We start from the raw sequence: 22,940 nt of genomic DNA on the forward strand, positions 1-22,940 counted from the left end.
CAATGTTAAAGATATTTTATGTTTGTAACTATATAAGTCAATAATATGAATTTCCCTAGGGGATCAACAAAGTGCAGTTTGGACTTATTTGTATTGGTGTTCTTCTTTCATGTTGTTGTTGTTGATCCTCTTCTTCCTTGTTCTTGCCCTTCTGTTTCGTCTTTATCCTTCTACATTTTCTTAATTGTCTTCCTCTTCTCCTTTCCATTTGTTGTTCTGGTTCTTTTTACATTAGTCTCTTCTTTTGTTTTCTTCATGTTCTTGTTCTTCCGTCTTGTTGGTGTACTTCTTCTCATTCCTACAAACTTTACTCTAAGTTGGAAATGATTCATCTCTTTATCATCTTTCCATATATTTCCATCATGTTTCTCCTTTACCCTTGTTTACAAATGTCCTGATCTATTGATAAAAAGGTCAAATATGTGGACCTTTCCATCTTTAACAAGAACTATTTTTCTGCTTTATTAGATTAAGATTTAGTGTCTATTTTAAGGTTAAGTAACTTTTTCATGAAAGGATTATGTGTTTCCTATCCTGTTACAGCGTTTCTAACTTTATTGAACTGCTTCTGCTCCATGTTTAGAACTGGGGACGTGTCAGTAGGCCATCTGGAGAGTATTACAATAAAAAAAAGAACTGCAGGATCAAACAGTATAGGGTACAGACCGCCTCAGTGGTTTCTACTTATCACTGTCTTTCCCCCCTCCTTCTCTTCTGGTTTTTCTCTCATTCCTCAAGTACACAAACTCCAGAGAGGGGAAGAGTGGGAGAGAGACAGTCACAGAGTCTGGGAGGCTCTGGTTGAGGTTGACTTGGATCCAAATCCACTGGAGCAGCAAGACAGAAAGTTCCGGAGTTTGGACTATGACAGAAAGGCTTTCGAGCACAGCACATCAAGTTTTAGACCGTTACAAAAGCCTTATACTGTAGAGTGATCTTTTCTTTTTTTTTCCTGTTTGCAGTTTTCCCAGTGGGCTGTACCCTGAAGGAGTGTTTAGGGAAAGGGTCACAGGGTTTCCCAGAACTAGTGAAGTTGTTAGCAGCATTATCAACAGTTTAAGCTGTTGACAGAAGTGCTAACAATGTCAGTTACAGCGTTTCTGGTCGCCCTCCTGTCTTTCTACCTGACTGTGGGGTCAGTCCACAGTCAGGGCTCCCCCCATGATTCCTTCATCATCCAGTACCTGGAGAGGAGACTGTCTCAGATGGAGGTAGGTGTCCCTGAGTTCCTACTCGAGGTTGCTGCATTTGTCAGGAGACATTGAAGCTACGGCTGCATGATTTCGATTTGAGACATTTTGACTGATAATGCAATTTCCATTCACGTCATTGTTGGATTGATTATTCGTGAAACGTTATTCTCAATATCTGTAAAAATATGTGAAATGATTTTGGTGTGATTTGTACCAGACTACTATTACACATATTTAGCCTTTACTAAATATTTACATTCCTGTGATTGGAATTTAGCACTAGTCCAAGTTGCTATTTGGGTAACATTTTGATTAATTGTGCTCTATTTATAGAACTATTAGCTTAATCCTCAAAACTTTTACTCATACATGACCTGACGTGACATTACCAACTTTTTTGATATGATGTTGGAAAAATTAGACCTTGAAATTAGCAGGGTAATGAATAAGAGATATCATCTGTGTAGAAGATGCTCACATCATCTGAGTGCCAAATGTTTTGCCATCCTCTGATTTTCATAATGTCTTCCTGTTATGGGTTTCTGATTGGGACTCTAAAAATATCTATGCATGTGTTCATCAGATGAGAAGCAAAACAGCATGTTTCAGTGATGTAATGCACTATACTGGACTTCATTTAAAAGTAATGTCACATCAGCTCCTACTAACACTGTACATTTACCTATTCCCTTACTAACCTATTCCCTTACTTACTTATTCAAATATTGTATTTGAGTACACTTTTGATATTCTAGTACTTGAGTTGTTATTTCCATTTCATTGCCGCCATTTGTAAATGTAAATGCCTCCAATTAATTGCAGGTACTTTATTCACATGTATTTTCCAGCTTGTATTGAATTATTGAAAAACTAATATGAATTATCATTTATTTTTGTATAAGTTGAACTAGACAGCAGTATATTAAGTAATTAAATTACCTCCACTTTTACTAGCTGCAACATTAAAGTGACACATTACAGTTATGAATCACTAGTAGCTGGTTATACATTATATTTAATTCTAAATTAGGCTAGATTATCGACAGTCCATCGAGTTGAGGTTTATTCCTTATGAATTCACCAATTGTAGGTAGAAAGGCATGTTTTATATCTTTTAATCTGTTCTTTTTCTCTGTGTCAATGGCATCAGGAGCGTATGAATCAATGTGAGCAAAAGACAGTGGGCGTCACCCAGAAGACCTATGACCTCTCCTCTGAAATCAGGGGTTATCTGTCCACCCTCAATGTTGTGAGGTAATTCTGTCTGAACAACTACGTTATTGTGTGCAGTGAGGTGCATGATAACTGTGAGAGTTCAACTGTTTTGCTCTGTAGATCAGAGGTGCAGAGCGAGATGGACAGCGTGTCTGCCCGTGTAGACCGCGTCGAGAGGGAGCTGGAGTATCTCGAAAACAAGATTCCCACCCAGACTGACATCGAGATGGAAGAGGCACTGCTGGAACAACAGATCAATGCTGCAGAATTGGACCTGCTGAAGAAGAAAGCCAAGATTAAAGTGGAGAAGGGTAGGACACAGGCCAGTGGAGTTTTTGGTGGTCAATTAATATGTATAACAGCGGAACATTCTGTTACAGTTCATTCGTATTGTCTCCAACATCCCCAGACTGCAGCATTGTCCTGAGTCAGATCAAGTCTCTCAAGATTGTGAAGAAGGCAGGAGACACCTATGGTTCCTGGTTCAAGGACCCCTCTCAAGGGTCAGCTAAGGTCTGTTCTTCATTTGATTACAGTATTAATGGACGCTTCTTTTTGTAGGCAGACTGAACTTATCTACCACTCGATACTGGGATACTGATGGATGGATCTAAGAAGAGTGGTGGATGAATGAGTCATAAACCGAGAAATGAGTTAGCATATTAGCACTTATGGGTTCCCACATCTCGGAATCAATATTTTTTTAATAGGTTTTGGGTTATATTCCTGATATAAGGTCTGCCCTGAATTGAAATTAACTTAATGTTATGCTTTGTCTTACGAAATGAAATATGTCAGTAAATACTCCACTGGTGAACATTTGAAGCTTTGTGGTTGCTAACAAGTGGCTAAATGAAAAAAAAAGCCAATAATTAGCTGCCTTTAGCTAGCGTTGGTGACATGAGGTCATGTGACCGTCAATTTACAGCAGTACAGGTACAGCTACAGTATTTACTTCTGGCAAACGCAATTAATATTTAACTATTTAAAAAGCGGTGTTAATATATGCAGATTATCCTGCTGAAGAAAATGTGAAAGTATCATAAACGTGTGTTTGGCACTGAGCTTATTTTCTGCAATATTCTGAAATCCAATGGAAAATTCCCATTGTTTTTATGTTGAGCGAACCCTTATGATGCTTACTTCCGGTCGGCCTACAAAAACATGTCATCACTGCACCTCTCTATAGATGTCATGTAACAAATAGCACCCATCAGCAAGGGATACATAATTATAATGTAGATATAAAAAGGAAATCTAATACTATATAATCACTATTTTTAAACCAAGAATTTAATCTAAAAGCTAAATTGCATGATACAATTTTCCCTTTCTTCTCAACTGGTCACGACTGTATATTTTTCAGGTGTACCTGCTCAGTGGAATCAGTAACAACACTCTGCTGGAGTATGATTCCCTGCACAGTTTCACAGAGAGCAACACCACCACACCAGTGAAGGTGTTGCAGCTGCCTTTTCCTTGGATCGGGACGGGTCAGGTGGTCTACAATGGATTCCTCTACTACCATAAGGCGGACACTCCAAACCAGATACTGAAGGTGTGTGGAAAGTAGTTAAAGCCTCATATTGGGTATGTGTGCTTTTCCAAAATAGGGCCTTTCTTTGTTGATTTGCTCGGTTTGTAAAATATTAAACGGAATGAAAAAATTGTTTAAACAGTAGAGGCAGTGAGCCACTAAAGGATCACATTGCTTTGCAGTACTGAGAAAACTGACAGCTCATTGCAAAGACTTGGGACTTTGACAGTGTTGAAGTCAAACTGCTGTGTAGTTTTGGCAGTAAACTGACCTCAGATCATTCCAGAGGAGTTTAGTCATTGGGAGTTGATTTTTACCCTATTTCCTGTTAGCTGAGGTCACTGAGCTTACAGTTCTAAAATAAACACTTTTATTCCAGAGCAATGAGGTGTCTTTTTTTAAGATACAGTATTATGAAGCAGATGTCGTTGCCATAGAAAGTTTACTGGAAAAAAGGTTTATAAAAATATTTTAAAAGAATAAAATGGTTCTATTGAAACTACCGACATCATCTCATAAACTATTAGATGGTGTCCGAGACATTGTGGATATGCTTTTATAGTTATTAAACAATTAATTCAGCTGACATTTCATGCCTTTTCCTCTAGCACCACCATGAGGTATACATTGTGAACTACTGTACTGAATGAATTGTCATTAAACCTTTATTTTCTATTATCTTTTCATATAGGACCATATTCTGGTAAAAATTCAAATGTGTACTAATACTTGCTGCTGAATAGCAAACGATAGACTGCTTGATTAAGATGGATTACATTATAAACAACACATGTTAAATACACGCATGTTAGCATTGCCGTTTTGTACAATTTACAATGCTGACATTAATATTTGGAGAAAAGTAAAAGAATATTTGTAGACAGGAGCATAGAATATCTATGTTTGTATTCTCCACAGTTAAATACCCTCCGAATTGAATACATTATGGAAACATTTTAAAGACCTTATGTTCTTAGCAATTGTTCAATTTGTCCGTATGTTGAAATTAACCACATACATTTCACAGTTTTGTTATAATTCTTGAATCCTAACTCAAGTTTTGCAAGCAAGGTCGATTTCTTGACTTGAGATATTGATATCTCCACAGTGACTAAATGCTTTTTTAACATTCAAACTGGATTCAAAGTGTCCGTCAAGCTTTGTTATTTTGCTATTTGATCTGCTGAAATAGCCCTTTAACGTTTTTACAATGAGTCACCTGGCAAAGTAGACTCATGGGCAAATGTTTGTACTCATCCATTTCTGGGATAAAAATAACTGAAAATCCACATTTTTATGAAAGTATTGCTTAAGTACTCTATCTCTATCTGTTTTTCTCACATAAAGGTGGACCTGTTGAATGGTACCGTGGTAGACAGTACACTTGTACCAGGAGCGGGTCGTCTACCAGTTTACAGTCTGAACCCCAACACCTACCTGGACGTGGCTGTGGATGAACTTGGTCTCTGGGTCATCCATGCTGACCCTGAGTATGGAGGAAACCTGGTCATAACCAAACTGGATAAAGGTAGAGAATACCACATCTGTATGGGCTCAGAACAGTCTCATAATACACACATGCACACAGAAGGATTCACACTTGTATTTCATGATCCGCAAAAGGATTCACACTTGTGTTTTTCAATGCATGTTCCGTTTCATATACATGTAAATAAAATCCAAATACAGAAAAAAGTTTTAAATGTGTATTTTTGATTCACACATATTTGTTTTCCGTTTAAAACCTCTGAACCTGCAAACACAAACCGCGTGAACGGATCGCTGTGCATTCGCGTGTGGGTTTTTTGAGACTCCCCTGAGGGTCAGCCGATTCGTACTTGTAATTGTTTCTATCTATAGCCAATCAGATGTCTCCTCAATTCTAAACCAATCACATGAGCGCGCCCCCACGAGGGTAGATTTATTGCGTTCATGACGTAGCGCTTCATGTACGCATTTTGCGCAGTCCGGAGTTGACAGGTCCATGGAGCCTGCCTGCAGGCGCTAATCTCAGGACACCTCCACTCAGGGCCGGCCCTAGACTTTTGGGGGCCCTAAGCAAGATTTTGTTTGGGGGCCCCCTTCACTCTAGCGCGTTCTCACTACACACAACACGGAACCAACTTTTGTCTTATGATGTTAGTATGAGCACACATATTGTACAAATAAGCATGTAAACACTAAAGTGGGACCTGAGAAGAGCAGCACAGTCTTTAAATTGACTACAAATAACTACCTAGGCTATAACTAATGACTATATAAACTCAGTGAACAGAAATATAGAAACTCCTCAGTCCTCAGTGACATATGTTTTGTTGTTGTGGCTCTGAGTCTGTACTCCAGCACATTAGATTTGAAATGAAACAAGGACTATGAGGTTAAAGTGCATACTGTGACCAAGTATTAAATATGACTACTTTGTTGAAGTGTATGTTAATTTGTCCAATATTACATTTGATCCCCCATTTTAGGGGATCAAAAGTACTCTGACAAATGAACATAAACTTGAATAAAGTAGTCATATCAGATAGCACTGATGAACTGACAGTACAGAATAAAAAGACTGACAAAGTGACCATCACTGTTCAAAGATAGATATTTTTAATAAAAAACACTCAACACTAAATAGAATATATAAATAGATCCAAAAATACCTTTAAAGGATTAAATAATATGTGCAAAACAAACTGCTTAACAATGAAATGAAATGTAAAAAAACAAATGCAAATACAAATGTTCCTCTCGTACGTACAGTCAGAATTGTTCTCTTCGTGCTTTCCTGGAGGCAAAGTCATTGATGACCTGATCATAGGAGATCTGGCTGCCAATCTGGTGGTTTATGCTGATTATTGCCATTCCACTCAGGCGATCCTGGGCCATGGAGGACCTCAAGTATGTTTTTATCAGTTTGAGCTTCGAGAAGCATCTCTCTGCGGACGCCACTGCCACTGGAAGGGTATAGGCTATTCTCAGCGCTATCCAAAGATTTGGATAGATCTCACACAGCTCGTTTTCATTTAAGAAGGTGAGCATCTCCAATGTGGTCATATCTTCTTTGGGAAGCTCTGGAAGGCTTTGCATCTCCATGGCTAGCTCTCTCCAGTCAACGTCTGCCTCTTCGCCACAGGTCAATGTTTTTCCCAGCAGGGCACATTGGTCTGTAAGTGACTCATCATCCAGATTATGGAAGTTGTGAAGCACTCCAAACTTGTCTCTTACTTCCCCCAGGGACTTGAATCTGTCCTCCAAAGACTGGATGCCACAGTCCACCACAACATTAAAGAATCCTGTTTCCAGTCTCGTCATGGCATCAGCCACTGCCTCGTCAGCTGCCTCGTAGGCAAAATGCCTCTTTTTGCTCCGCAGCCTCTTTTCTTTCAGCACTGCCTCAACATTCATATTTCCACAGAGCTCTTTTGCTGTGGCCTGAGCATCTGTGAACCCAGTGGCCCTGTAGGTTACCAGCGATGCTTTGGTTTTGTCTAAGAGACTGACCGCAACATCCAGCTGCATGTTGACAGACTGAAGAAGCTTGCTAACTGTATTGATCTTTGACAGAATATCATACCAGACAACAGTGCAGATTTGGAATCTAAATGATCCAATTTCTTCTGCCAGGGATTGGGCCTCAATTCTGACCATGAGATCATTTGCGTTTTCCCTCACCTCTAGCAAAGCCTCCCTGACCTTATTCGTTTGGTAGCGCAACGGCTCGATGCTATTCACTCTGCTCTCCCACCGCGTCTCACCCCAGGACTTGAGAGTGATGTCCACATGTTTTTTTTAGGATGGTCCACCTCTGGGGAGAACCTGAAAACAAGGTGTACAGCTTCTGAACATTACCAAAGAAGCAAGTAGCATCTATTGATCCTTTGGCTGAATCCGCTACCATCAAATTCAGTGTGTGGGCTGCACAAGGAACATACAGAGCTCGAGGATTCTTCTCCAACAGCCTGGCCTGCACCCCTTTATTTCTGCCCTTCATGTTTGCACCATTGTCATAGGATTGTCCTCTGCAGTCCTCAAAGGGGATCTTCAGCTCCTCCAGCCTGTTCAAAATGAGTGTAGACAAACCAAGCCCTGTGGATGCAGGGGCTATGATGAACCCCAGAAAGTGCTCCCTGATCTCAGTCCTTTTCTTCACACTCACTGTTCGAATCACAACAGTTATCTGCTCCTGGTGGCTGACGTCTGGGGTGCAATCCAAAATGATGGCAAAATACTTGGACTCTTTGATTTCAGCCACCATTGCTGCAAGTATTGTGTCACTGATACAGGACATGAGTTCATTTTGGATTGTTTTACCCAAGTATGTAGTGTAATTTCCTCCACTGTCAATGCGTCTGATGTGTTCTTTCAGAACAGGGTCAAACTTGGCAATTAGCTCAACTTCTTTGAGGAAATTCCCGTTGTTGTGGTTATGCAGGGTGTCAACAGTCCCTCTAAGTCCCAGGTTCCTCTCTGCTAGAGATTGGATGATGGAAACCAACCGAATGAGCACCTCTCTCCACCTCTTCTTCTCTGCCTCCAGGAGGTACAACTCTGTTTTGTCTATTGTCTTCCCTTTTCTAAGACGGAGCTCTAGTTCCTTCCAAGTCAACACACTTTTCACATGATCTGGGCTGTTGTCGTGTAGCTTCAGTAATGCGCCAATATTCACCCAGTCCTGTTGTCCCTCTGTTATGAGCTTTAATGATTTCTTGGAAAACAACTTGCAGCAAAAGCAGTAGACTGAATCATTGTTCTTGGAGTATATTAACCAGCTTCGCTTAACTTTCTCACCATTTACAAGTGTTCTAAACATGTAATGATAATGAAAGCTTCTGTTGTTTGGTGTTTTCGGGAATACAAAATCTCTGTCCACCTGTACTGGCCCCCTAATCACCAGATCTGTACGTACGTGATCGTTAAGTACTGATGGCCACCCAGTTGGATCCATTGGTGAACCAGAGAGAAAAGGAGTAGAAGTTACAGAGGTAGGTGTAGTAGGCGTAATGGTACTGCTCTCAACTTCAATGGGTACAGAAATACCTATAGGGAAATTAATTTTTAAAAATAAGTTTTTGTTACTTGACATGTTTACAAGTTGATGTTCCTGGCAATGAACAACACAGTTGAATGATTGAACACAATAGTAATAATAATATTCATAATAATAATAATAATAATAATAATAATACCATGATTGATTGGACATATAGTGCTTTGCTTTTCTTGACAAACAAAGTTAAGGTCTCTTTGATGTAGGCCTAAACTTACCAGCATTGTCAGAGGTGGTTTCTTCAGTGATGGAAGTTGATGGAACTGCTATGGAATAAAGAAGTATATCATTGTTTAATATATGACTATAGGACTGTCTCTAGATCAGCTGTCTTTTCACCACTATGGCGCTGCTTTTGAGATAGCTCCAAAGTGCTGATCCAGAATCAGTCCTTAAAAACAGGTATCATCAAACTCCTGCCCCATGCATGACAGATATTTATTATAAGCAATGAACAGCGAGCTTGCTCAATAGAACTTCGACAAATGGCAATTGTAGCTAGCTCTATGGGCTTAATCTATACACTTAACACATCATTTACCAGCATTGTCTGAGGCGGTTTCTTGGATGACATCGGAGTCACTGGTGCCAGCAGCTGACCTTGTGGTTTCACATTCACCAACAGCAGCGGTGGAGGTTGATTGACCTGCTATGGAATAAAGAAATATATGATTCGTAATGTAATGACTTAATATTCCAAATTCAGAAAGCTCTCACTTTGGGCCCATTTGAACTCACCAACAGTGTCCTCAGTGGACGTTGTGGTGTGTGCTGGCACCTGCTGTGGGCTTCCAAAGTACTTCAGAAGTGCTCCTGAGGAGAGTATGTTACAGAGTTAAGCTTTATGGAAACAGACTTGAAATGGAACATCAAATGGAACATACTAGCTTTATATAGCTAATTTAATATTCAGCCAATGAATACTTGCATTTACATGAACTTAGAACCCACACAATGATGTTTGGATAGTTCGATAGATAGATAGATAGATAGATAGATAGATAGATAGATAGATAGATAGATAGATAGATAGATAGATAGATAGATAGATAGATAGATAGATAGATAGATAGATAGATAGATAGATAGTACTTTATTAATCCCAGGGGAAATTGGTTTACTTGGTCAAAATATGAAACAAGCACATATACCTAGCTAACATTAGCTACGAGTGTGACTTGCTGCCTGAGCTAAACTTTTCTAAAGTAAATTAATCAGTAATGTTAATAGCATCGCATTATTCTACAGAAAGGCTGAGATAATAATGATAACTTGGCTAGTTAGCTAGCTGTAACGTTAGCTAGAAAGTAAGTAGTAGTAGTAAGTAAGTTAGAATACTCCCAAATCCAAGTTATCCAACTATTGTTAGTGGGACACAGGACAGGAGACAGAGCCATAATATGAAGTTACATACCTTTATTGTCTTGCCTTTTTTCTTCATTAAGTTTTTTATTTTTTCGTTTTTGATCACCAGAGGCGTATGTCCTTTTTTTGCCAGACATCATGCAAACTGAAGGCACCACAGTTAAGCGCTCAGCTTTGCCTGCCTGCTCGCTCAAGTTGTCACAGCGTTACAAATGTGCCACAAAACCAACCAATCGGAGAACTCGAGAAGGTCAATTCTGATTGGCTGGTCGTCTCCAATCATATCTTCTATCTGAGATAGATGAGAGTAACACCTACGCCACGACGATTGTTTTTGTACTCCAAATATTAAGCAAAATATGTCACATTATATAATGACTGTTACAGAGTCATCATTTTGAGAAAAAGGCCTTCAAAGTTTCCTCTTCTCTGGATCGATCTGATTGATTATTAGCGGAGCAAATTATCAAAATAGTACGGAGGGAAGATATTTTCGTTTGGATTACTGGTCTGGGGGAAGCCCGCGAGTGTGTGTGTGTGTGTGTGTGTGTGTGTGTGTGTGTGTGTGTGTGTGTGTGTGTGTGTGTGTGTGTGTGTGTGTGTGTGTGTTTGTGTATTTTTGCATTTGTGTGTATTGTGGGAAAACACTCGAGAAACACCGGCTGTTGTTATGCCTGCTGTGACGTCAAGTTACTCCGTTCTCCGCTTTTAATTATGCCGTTACAAGCTTCAAAGTTGTATTTATCATCTGAATTTGCCGAAACAAGTTTAATATTCTGAAAGCCAATACTTTGTTTATTTGAAATCAGATGAAAACAAACTGTAACGGACACTGCCGTGTTATCTATGATTACTATACACCTTACATTCATAATTTCAGCGGAGGGAGGGGAAGCGGCGCTGCGGAACAGCAGAGTGGCGAGTGAGAGCTGTCATCCTCCCTTTACAAGCTTCAAATGCCTGTAGCTAATGAGATTGAATCAGTGTTCGAATTACCCATTTGCTTTCGGGGGAGCCCTATTTATTTATTTTATTGCTAATCATATAGGCAGACCTGAAAGATCTATATGTTTCCTGCATTAGGTCAACATTGATCGCCAATAGCTTGTTTGGTAGGACATCTTTTTTTCTCCTCTCCGAAATCTCGATCGCTTTTTCGTTTGCCTGGCCCTTATGGTGATTATAAATCTTTTTCCGCAGGTTATTCTTTTAATCACTGCTGACTTTTCCCTGAATCCTTTCTTGTGAAAGGTGCACTCCGGTGGATTTTTCTGCGAGCGGCAGAGAGATCAATATACTTTTTGCCTCTTTGCAAATCTCATATCCACATTCATCAGAAAAGATGGAGTGAGTGGAATGAAAAGCCATGGATAGCTTTCATTCCACTCACTCCATCTTTTCTGTGTCCAGTTAAAAGGCAGGTCATGGGCATCGTCAGGTTTGCTAGTGCAGGTGGCGCCGGCGGCTGTGGCCGTTGTTGAAGCCTCTTCAGGCTCCACATCGGCAAGCCTCTCCCTCGGTGTGGAGCTGTCAAACGCGACCCTAACGCCGCTTACAGCCGGCTAGCTAAAAGTTGTTCCGTTCACGTTGTCATTTTTAGAATCCTTCGCTTCTTTGCTTGTGAATCCAAAAGCTGCGAGGCTTGGCTGATTTCGTTTCGCCATATTTTTTATGAACATTTCAAATACGCCGCCGGCATCGCTGCCGTAACCATAGCAACGTAAGTAGCGTAAAGAATGCAGCGCCGCCACGTACAGATGGCAACACCCAGAAATATTCACAAATATAAAACAAATATTCAGAAACTGTAATGAACAATGACTATTATTTATTTCAAGAACTTTTATTTACAGAAACTCAACATTTCTAATCTGTGTGACACAAATATGCAGCTCCCCCTATTTATCTCAAAGTCGGCCTTCAGGGGAGCTCCCTCCCTCTTCGGGGGAGCCAAGCTCCCCCTTGGCTCCCCCCCATTTCGAACACTGGATTGAATATAACAATCAAAAATAACAAAATATACACAGCTAGATCAGATTGCGTTTTAGATGCGACTTTAGAGTAGAGCAACGGTGTACTGAGATAAAAAAAATAAAAACATTTTTTTTTTTTGCTAGGGTGCCCCTCAGTGGCTGCGGGGCCCTAAGCGGCCGCTTATGTCGCTTAATGGGTTGGGCCGGCCCTGCCTCCACTCTCAGTACATTGCCACTTTCCGAACAGGAAATGCACGCAAATACAAGCCTTTGTATTATTAAGGTTCAGCGCCACTTTCCACACCATTGATTAATGCTTGTGTGTAGGCCTACACAAAAACGGCAGGCAAAACCGTTTTAAATGTGTGTTTCCTGTATGGCGAATACAGCTGCTTTATTTATGTCTGTATGAAGTTGTTGTGAGTGTGGAGGGAGCAGCTACAGGTTAGCTTAGCCTAATCGATCAGTGCACTACGAAGCCAGTGCTAGACAGTGAACTGTCAACCGGGGGAGCCCCGCCCGTCATTATCGGCCGATATTCACTCTAAATAGTTTGATCGGTGCTCTCTATAAAGGCCGATCAGGAGAGCTGGATCTGATCGATATGGACATAAATGCGAGTGAAGTGTAACCGGACGCGAGAGAGAGATCAGATCAGCTGCTGAGTCTGACTGAGACATGCAGCTCTGCATGGTCACCTGATGCTCCGCCCTCTGTTTAGCGAGCTGACCGGACAGCGCAAAATGCGTATATGAAGTGTCATGAACGCAAGAAATCATACCCTCGTGGGGGCGCGCTCATGTGATTGGCTTAGACTGGAGGAGACATCTGATTGGCTATAGATGAGAGAAATTACAAGTACGAATCGGGTGAGCGTCAGGGGAGTCTCAAAAAACCCACCCACACACGAATGCACAGCGATCCGTGCACAGAAAGCGGTTTGTGTTTGCAGGTTCAGGAGATTTAAACGGAAAACAAATATGTGTGGATCAAAAATACATATGTAAAACTTTTTTCTGTGTTTGGATTTTATTTACATGTGAAACGGAACACATTTGTGTGTGCATTGAAAAACACAAGTGTGGATCCGGAAATACAAGTGTGAATCCTTTTGCGGATCATGAAATACAAGTGTGAATCCTTCTGTGTGCATGTGTGTATTATGAGACTGTTCTGAGCCCATACATCTGTGCATAAATATTTAAGTAACAAGTGCTGTGTCTCTATTTGCGTACTTCCGTACTTACATGTGTTATTTTGATGTGCCCAAAAGTGCTGAGATAGAGCGCTCATAAATGTCAAAAAGTAAAGTGTGGAACACTGGACATTAAATGGATCGCCATCTTGGCTAACCAGCTGTGGCAGCGGTTAGCATTACAAACACATGTTTTTTTCCCCCCTATTTAAAAACCTTGCCACAATACTGGTGTTGAGAAGATGCCACTGTATTGCTTTAAAGTCCATGTAATGTCCAAAATAAATGTTATTCTGTGTTAATAAATCGCTTCATCACTTTCCACTGTTTCATTTGACATATCAACATCAATGATTCTTTCCATAAATACCCCCCAAATAACATGAAATGTGTGCCACTTTCCCGTGTTATTCCGCTCCGGTAGCGAAAAGCTTGCCAGCCATTAACCCAGCTGTGTGACGTCACACGTGGCAAACACCAGCCTCGTCTGGATTGTTTGTTTTGTATCCTTCCGCTATTTTCGCTCAACATATGTGTAACCGGACCTCGCTAAACTTTTTTTATCTAACAATTCATGATGGGGAAGCGATGTGTAGTTGTGAGCTGTGAATGTTTCCTGATTGCTATAAACATTGATCATGGGTGCTGGAAGATTGTGCACAAAACTCGGGTCAGAATTAAGTTACTACAGGTGTTATGCCAGCTTGAGCTAAATGTCACCAGAGTACAGTGAACTTGCCTAGTGACTGAAATATATAAAAGTTGAAGTGAAATAAGTAAGGCCAAAAATGAATTACGTCTGAATATCTTTATTATTTTTACCACTTTTAATTATTTGTGGGCTCGCACATATACCAAAATAGACTAATGTAGGCCTACACTGCAATAAAGATAAAATGTTACAAGTGAAAAATTAACAAAAGAACCCTTTTTTATTTATCAAACAGTAAATTAATACAATCTTACAAATTTGCGATTTGGAAAATGTTGTTATATTTACATGTTTCTTTGGAAAAATAATATTGTAAATGATGTACTTTGTAAATTATTTACATCATGCGAAACCATTTTAACCAGTTCAGCTGCATGACTTATGTCAAATTACAGATTTGGCCATTGAAATCCCTGATAGCGGCCTCCCGGTTCAGGGAAAGTCTTCCGTATCTCGGTTACAGCACATGCAGGCAGCGGGACTCTGATTTTTGGGCCGAGTACACCCCAGCACCAACGTACAAACTGTCGATAAGCTGTATATCGATACTTCCTAATGAAAAAAAAGTATACAGATTATAAATATATTTGGAGAAAAATAAAATGTTATGTAGTACTATTATGTAGCAATGGTTACAAATTGGCTTATAACATGATATTTGTATTTTACTTGTACAAAATAAATATGAGGTTATACATGACTGCTTGACAGAATCATAGACCTCTTATATATTTCCTCACATGTGTAGTTGTTTCTTTTCCCAAGCATACATTGAACTTGCATACACAGAAAAAATAAAAGCCAAGCTGTTTTTGACTGCTTGAAAGAGTTTAATGGTATCTTTAAAAGTGTACCATATCTGTAGCGACTAAAAGTATTATATGAAAGCAAAGCTGCAATAGGCAGTTGGGTCAATCAATATTTACTTACTGGTGTAGTGGGCCATCAACTGCTCTGCGTTGTTGTTTGTATTGAAGATACGCTATTTTCAGTGTCCAAACACTGAGACAGCCTTCTCTAAAGCCTGGGTGGCTAATAATGCACCTTGGGTTCTCGTCGGTGTCTTCTATCTGGCAGAGTCCTGCACGGGTCTGATTTTCAAGACCCGCTCCCACCCCGCACCCGTGACGTGCAGTACCGAACCCGCCCCGCTACCCGCACATATTGCCAATTAGTTCCGCAACCCGACCCGACCCGCCGGCACATGATCCGCAACCCGACCCGAACCCGCATATATATAAGCAGTGACAACGTGCAATTATTAACACACGCAGTTGCATATTTGGCTCAAAAAGCCTGGGATGTTGGTTATTTTCTCCATCTAGGATGACACCAAAAGCCTCCCAGACGTTGGATTTCGCTCTTGAGGAAGAGTTATTGTAAATGCTGTATTCTCCGCTATAGAGAGCTTCACCTCAGCCATTCAGAATGTGGTGCGCTCAGCAGCAGATAGATGCACTGCAGAGGTTATGATTATGCTCGGTACCGCGGAGGAGAGGTCTGAGGATTTAAACATTAAACTAAATTATTATTGTTTAAATATATTTATTATGCAACACCCGCAACCGGACCCGCATCATCTTTGTTTTACCCAGAAGCGAACCCGGAAAAAAGCGTTTGAAAAAATACCACCCGCAAATCACCTTTTTTGCGGGTCACCCGTCGGGTACCCGCGGATACCCGACCCGATGCAGGACTCTGCTATCTGGTCAGTAGGTTGCAAACTGTCTATTTGTTCCATCACCTGCCAGATCTCTCTGCAGCATACACATTCATCTGCAGTGGGCATGCTTTCACAGCATTGACATGTACACCTGAATATTGTACATAACATTAAAAAACAAAACAATATCTGCCGGACGTGTGAGGAACAGATGACAAATTAAGATCGACATTTAGTGCAGGTCAAATTAAATAAAACAGAATTTACCATTCAGTATTGCCGACTCGAGTCTCGCCGGCTGCGGAATCCGCTTCTCTTTCACAAGTTTCTGCCTCGTTGTTCGATTGCTGGGCAGGAGGCTCGTACTTATAAGGCAAGATGCCTTGAAGTGAAAGGCTAGCTGGTTCACTCTCTACTTCTGTAACTGAATCCAGATAACCCACCGAATCTGAGCTTGAATGATCGCTGTCGCTGTCGCTGTCTGAAGTTATCGCGTTGCTTGCCATTTGGACTGATTTGATCAAATGGCAATGTTTGCCACGTGTGACGTCACCGCTCGTTCGGGAGTGATCGGGGGCGTACTCGGCAAACTTCGGAACCAACATCGGTTTTTAACGTATATGTCATTTAATTATGACGAAACTTTAAACATTTTTATTTATTTTTATTCTGGTGATATCTAAACTACATGTTAAAAAACACCTGTGTTAGATGCATTACATGGCCTTTAATTGAGAAGTCTGCAATCTATCCTACCGCTAACAATAACGTTGCTAACTAGCTAGCCAACAGTAGCGATCAGCACTTATTTTAAGGGCACAGCAGCCATGTGTGACCACATCGTAGAAATGTTACACAGCGCAAGTGTTCACAGTGCACGATATTCAGTCTACTAAGGGAATTGAGCACTTTTCTTCTGTTTCTTTCTCATCTCAGGTAGTTTGGCAGTGGAGTATACCTGGGATACACGATGCAGAAGCCGTGATGCGGAAGGAGCCTTCCTGATATGTGGGACCCTCTATGTGGTCTACAACACACGCTATGGAGGTCGCTCCACCATACAGTGTCTCTATGACATTCATGACATCATCCACAGGTTGGATTACACACAGACACAATATGACTTAGACAAAAATATATTTAAGCAAATGTATACACTGTAAACAGAAACAGGGAAAACTATATATAAATCACACTGTTCACACAAGCACACTTTCATTCACATAAATATATATTTTTAAACTGGCGCAATGTTCATATTCTGCATTTTCCCTTTTCTGCAGTGATGAGAGCCCTGTCATGTTCTTCCCAAAGCGCTACACCAGCCACAGCAGCATCCACTACCACCCTGGAGACAAACAGCTGTATGCCTGGGATGACGGCTACCAGACAATATACAAAGTGGAGACGCGCAGAAATGATCAAGTCACTTAAGAATGAAGATGATCAACATCTTTCAAAAACATGTGTTATCACTAACCAGATGTAGGAAAAAAGACGATTGAATAGTAGCTTATATCTACTGTTTTATAGTTATCTTTAGCTGGCAATAGAAGCTAACTTTATCAATAGTAATTGTTAAAGACTGTGTCCAACAAAAGGCATTTTTTACATAGGCTTTATATTTTGTATTACCACAATAAAGAACATTGAAGTTTTTTGTGTATTTTATTTGCCATCAAATAAATATAACATTATATTCACAGTCAAATATATGCTGGACAAGATTTAGCATAAAAGTATTATGCAGTTCATTTAAGCTGTTGTTTCAACTTGAGTTTTCTTCCTTTTGATCTGATGCGTCAAAACCAGTATACATACTGGAAATTAAATTAATCAGTCTGTATGTGTCATTTGGATCAAGGTCTGACCAGACAAATTCATAATTAGACCTCCACACAACTGGAATATAAAAAGCAGACAACAAGCAATGTTGTGACAAAATAGAAGCAATAGAAACAAAAGAGATAGAATATTATAAACACATTGTGAATCTTAAGCTTACTTCTTAACTTAGAGCTATTATGTTGTACATTTCCTTTCAAAAGTGAATTTTAATAGCCTTAGGTAAAGAAACCTGTTACCGCATATACATGCCATAAGATTTAAATTATATAAGAGATGTGTGGTAGCTAGGAAGACCTAACAGCAGATTTTTACACTGCTGATGAATATAGGCTATTATTATGAATAGCTATATTGCTTCTTATACACTTTAGTAGGCTATTTTAAAGAGAGCCGTAATGATGATGAGTATGGAGGTCATCATTGATGAAGCAAGCTTTGATAAATAGGGGTTTACTGCAAAGTAGTGATGGGACAGTATGACAATACAGGAACAGACACATTCCTAAATAACCTATATTTAAAACAGATACAGTATCTGGAGACAGGGCTGCCACTGGCCAACTTGTGGCCCCACCCCCACGCAAAGTTATCTGATGAGGCCCCCTGTAGTGTCGCGAGCGTCGACAGAGGGGATGCTATTGGAGCACGTTCGTGAAACGAGCGCCGGAGCCTTGCAGTGGCGAAACTGTGGCGCGTTTAATTGCGCCTTATTTGCGCATAAACTGAATTGCGTCGCATGTGCGCATACAGCAAAGATGAGGCCCCCTCCGCAAGATGAGGCCCCACGCAGTCTGCGTAATCTGGGTGTAGGGAGGGACGGCCCTGTCTGGAGAGCATCAAAGTCTTTAAAAGTCACTCACGAAAATAATATGATTTGCTTATCACACAATTCTTTGCCACTTTTAAAAAGTATTGTATCCATAAAGTTTATGGATACAATACTATATGATAAACTAGCCTATGAACCAGTGGCGGTTCTAGACAAATTTGACTGGGGGGGGCCACTGGGGGGCCAGTTATTTTCTGAGGGGGCACAATAAATGCAGGACGAAAAAGAGAACTAGACAGTATGAAGTAATTGCGCATAAGAAAACAATGCAATACAGTTATTGGTATTTGTTTCAGTACATTCATTTATTTCAGATATATCTTAGTTATTACTGTTATCTTCAGTTTAAGTTATACTTAAGTACAATTTTTGCACTAACACCATATCATATTTATATAAAAATAAAGGCAATGAACAGTTACATCTCTACTTTACATCTACAATTACACGGATACAATAGTTTAACTCACCTTCAATTATCGTGGTAGTCTCTCGAAACGTAGGTTTCAATCAGTCTTTCTTGGATGCAACAGCCTCTGATGATCCGAGATGAAAAGTGTTTGTTTTTCGCGCGCTTGAGCCGGACAGTGAAAGTGAGTGCACTGCTCTAATGGGTCCTTAGTGCACCGCTCTAATGGGTCCGACTAGAATGACGAATAATGTTAGTTCCACCTATTCCGTCATTCAATAAATCGTGTAATAAATCATACATTTTTCATTTTTTTCACTTTTCATTTTTAGGGGGGCCACAGGGGTCAGAGGTGAGTGTTAGGGGGGCACTGGCCCCCCTGCCCCCCCTAGAACCGCCCCTGCTATAAACTATCTGTAAAAAAAAATCATCTTAAAAATTGAAGAGGTAGCCTATAAGCTACTCTTTGTTACTCTTCTCTAGTTTATTTTATTAAAACATTATATTATACTTGTTATCTACTTCATTAAATGACATGTTTTCCTAATGTTAATTCATATGACTTTTTTGGAATTGTTCCCATGCCCTATATTTGTCTTTCATCCCTCAATGTATAAAATAGCGTCTCTACCGTCTACCATCTAAGTATACAGCTGAAATCCACTCTTCTTAGTTTGAACGTCTCTGATCATCCCGCCCATTTTCAGTTGACAATGACGGGATGAAAGGGGCGGTTCTAGTTTGACCGTTGAGTTTGACAGTCGCAAGCAGCAGGCATTGTTTGCTGCTCTGATTTTTAAACGCTTGTTCAACTTTAAACCACTATCTTTCTAACTATGAGGGGGAGACACAGTAGTAACGCCAGCAGGAGAAGCTCCACCATAAGAAGACGCAGTGAGAACTTGCGTTTTGATGAATTCGGCTTTGTTCTTACTAAACGAAAGGACAAAAAACGTCATCACCGATGTCATGATTACAGGTGCGGGACAGGGGGACATCGATGTAACGTTAGCTCGTGAAGACTAGCTTAACTAAGCTAGGTAAAGCCATCTGGGAGTTTAGCATAGTAGGAATGTATTAGCCCATAGCATTTAAAGTGATTGAAGACAGTTAAATTAACAGTTGACGCTAAAATATTCACTTTTTATTCTGGCACCGTCACACCCATCTAAGGTTTTATTTTATTATTTGCATTCGTTGTTAGTTAATTACAGAAACCGTAAATTAGCGATGGTGGTTGCGTTAACATTTTGTGATGTACAAAGGACTTTTATGTTAAACTTTGTAACGTTCAGAGGTGGATGAAGTACTGAGATCATTTACTTGAGTAAAAGTAGCAATACTACGGTTAGAAAATTACTCAGATACAAGGAAAAGTCCTACATTCACAATACAACTTAATAAACAAAAATAATTGCATCAAACAGTAATTTAATATTATTTGAATTACTTGATACACTGCTGGGTAGCTTAACCTATACTAATATATTATAATGTGTGTCGATTTGTATTTTGTAACCTAAACTGCAATGTAACCAGTAACTTACTATGTAAAACAAATGTAGTGGAGTAAACGTGCAACATTTGTGTAATATTAACATTACTTTATTACAGTACTTGAGTAATGTACTTTGTTACATTACACTACTGCTAAGTTAAGGTACAGAATTAGCTGTTAAACCTACACATTTGAAATTTCTTAAATTAAGTATTTTTACTCGCCTAACCTTTTTAAATGTATAACTTTTAAACATTAGAAATATGGAATACATAAGGTAACATTATCCCTGAGTATTTTTAAATGAGGAATTGTATTTTTTAAATAATATTTCTTCATTTCTGCTGGTAAACCTGCCAAAAATCTCTCATAGTTTTATTTGACTCGAATTATGTAACATTAAAATATACCCTGTATTTTCGGGTGATATAAGTGTCTCCTTGTTAAGTTTAAAGTGCTAGCAATAGTGTATGTAACATAACTAAATTGTGGAACGAATATGTTTTCATACAGTGTTTATTAAACATTTAGTCCAAACATTTGATGGCCAATAAAATACAGCTGTAAGTAAAACTATGAGAATGCTGAATTGGTGGTTTCTTGTCAGTTTATCTTCCGTACCTTTGAGACAGAGAATAATCAAAATGTCACCACTTCTGCACAAATTGATAAGTAGCTTTACTTCCAGCACATCTATCTGTGAGTCATATACTTTTAACCCTGGAGGAAAGCAAAGTCCCCGACACCGCACTGGAATCATTTCAGCGATCACATGATGAAAAATATAACTCTATAGTCTGCTCAACGTAGCCATACAATCTTAATGACCAGTGATTGTTTTTAAATATGAGGCCAGTGTTTTCTGTTTCCCAATAAGTGATGAGTCATTGCTAGCTCACCATGTGTTGTCTCCATCAGCTACCCTCAGCTGAGCTCAGTGAGAGTGAAGGAGCTGTGTGAGCTGCTCAGCTACTGGAATGGAGCCAGCTTTCTCTGCAGGAGCCAGGTGAGTCATTTAAAAACCATCGGTTGAAATGTTAACAATCTACCCTCATTTTGCAGAACCATTACCATGTGGTTATTGATTCATTAGGCAGCTTGTTTTCTTCACACTCTTGCTGTGTTTTCAGATTGAGCGATTCATCAGGATGGGTATTCCTCCGAGTCTGCGAGGTAGAGTTTGGAAGTGTCTCCTCACCATCGACAGTCTGAGAGATACCAGTGACTTCAACTACCAGGTAAACTACAAGCAGACATATACTGAAAAGAAACACTAACGTTATCCTTATATTTATAGTATTTTATACCCTAGTACTCGTAGTAGTACACAAATATTTCTTCTATTACATTATTTTACCCACCGAGGCAATGATTTTCTAAATGTTTTATACAAACATAGCAAGTTCCAGTAAAATGTCATATAAAAGATGAAAAAATAGGATACAAATATTTATATTAAAATTAAAGATTGAAATTTAAAATGTGCACATTGTACTACAATATAACACATGAAACAAAATATGAATATTAGTATAGATCGGGATTTTAAATCTACCACAGTGTTGAAAGCAGTACTGTAGAGTCTGTTTTAAAAGAATGCACTTTTATATGAACTTTTACAGAACAAAAATAAGTAAAGAGCAGCAAGACGGCTTGTATTCTGTCATTAAATAAGTCTTGAATTTCCTTTCTGAATGGTTCGGCCAGCAGATGTCACCATTTCTCGTCAGTGTTATAAAAAGCTTAATTTCCATCATCAATACTTAGTTTGTAACTAATCCAGGCTTGTTGAATGTTATCAATGTGATTTCTAACAATAGAATGTGATGGTCTTTCTCCCACAGAAGTGTTTGTTGGAGGTGCGAGGGCCCCTGGTGGACCTGGGAGTCAGTGAGTACGGCATCCTGTCGGCCATCACCACCCTGAGCGAAACCCAAAACGATCTAGGTCTGAACCAGCAGCTCCTCCGCTGCCCCGAGCTCCGATACTCTGCAGACGACATCACGCTCTTCAGGCAGATCGCACTGGACCTACGTGAGTTTAAACTGGAGGATACATTAGTAGGCTTAGTGTGTGGGTTGAATGTGGGTTTTTTAAGGACATGGACAATCTTTTTAAAGGAAGGATCATTCGTCTGGTTTATTTAGTGCTTTAAATGTGGTAGATGGAATGGTGCAGTGATGATGTATTTTAGCAGGCCGACCCGGAAGCTATCAGCAATGTATTATAAGATAACTATAGACGGATTGAATATGAATATACTGTAGAACGTCACATTTAGGGCCGCGTTAAATAAAAAAAAAATTAACGCCACTAATTATTTTAACGCGATTAACGCATGTGCATTTTTTGTCCTTGCCCGTCCCGTAGTTTCAGAGCGCATCGAGTTTAAAATACCAACTATACAATCCAAGCACACTGCTGATGCCGACAGCCCCGCCCCTGCCGCCCGCTTACAGCAG

General features: G+C 39.8%; 3 protein-coding genes across 4 annotated transcripts in view; 2 read left to right on the top strand and 1 right to left on the bottom strand.

Annotated features, from left to right (window-relative positions):
• Nucleotides 1–735: 735 nt before the first annotated feature.
• Nucleotides 736–17,552, top strand: olfml1 (olfactomedin-like 1). Its single transcript, XM_079684740.1, has 8 exons — nucleotides 736–1,211; nucleotides 2,344–2,447; nucleotides 2,529–2,719; nucleotides 2,818–2,921; nucleotides 3,775–3,966; nucleotides 5,293–5,473; nucleotides 16,831–16,990; nucleotides 17,178–17,552. The coding sequence occupies exons 1-8, from the start codon at nucleotides 1,083–1,085 to the stop codon at nucleotides 17,326–17,328; spliced, it is 1,212 nt and encodes a 403-aa protein (XP_079540866.1). The 5' UTR covers nucleotides 736–1,082; the 3' UTR covers nucleotides 17,329–17,552.
• LOC307041377 (zinc finger MYM-type protein 1-like) lies at nucleotides 7,095–9,556 on the bottom strand. The gene is made up of 3 exons (XM_079684741.1): nucleotides 9,528–9,556; nucleotides 9,205–9,252; nucleotides 7,095–8,976 (listed from the first exon to the last, which is right to left on the bottom strand). The coding sequence occupies exon 3, from the start codon at nucleotides 8,882–8,884 to the stop codon at nucleotides 7,691–7,693; it is 1,194 nt and encodes a 397-aa protein (XP_079540867.1). The 5' UTR covers nucleotides 8,885–8,976; nucleotides 9,205–9,252; nucleotides 9,528–9,556; the 3' UTR covers nucleotides 7,095–7,690.
• Nucleotides 17,553–19,671: 2,119 nt separating the features above from the next.
• The window catches only part of LOC307038543 (uncharacterized protein), a 176,274-nt gene continuing 173,005 nt past the window's right edge, over nucleotides 19,672–22,940 (top strand). The window contains exons 1-4 of one of the 2 annotated variants that reach the window (XM_079680027.1): nucleotides 19,672–19,959; nucleotides 21,397–21,484; nucleotides 21,609–21,716; nucleotides 22,323–22,512. In XM_079680027.1, coding sequence (XP_079536153.1) covers nucleotides 19,817–19,959; nucleotides 21,397–21,484; nucleotides 21,609–21,716; nucleotides 22,323–22,512 — 529 coding nt within the window. In that variant the 5' untranslated portion in view covers nucleotides 19,672–19,816. Of the gene's footprint in view, nucleotides 19,960–19,995; nucleotides 20,021–21,396; nucleotides 21,485–21,608; nucleotides 21,717–22,322; nucleotides 22,513–22,940 lie in introns of those variants that run through there. The other variant, XM_079680028.1, reaches the window with a different exon arrangement.

Source organism: Notothenia rossii (genome assembly GCF_949606895.1).
Source record: "Notothenia rossii genome assembly, chromosome: 5".
NCBI lineage: Eukaryota > Metazoa > Chordata > Actinopteri > Perciformes > Nototheniidae > Notothenia > Notothenia rossii.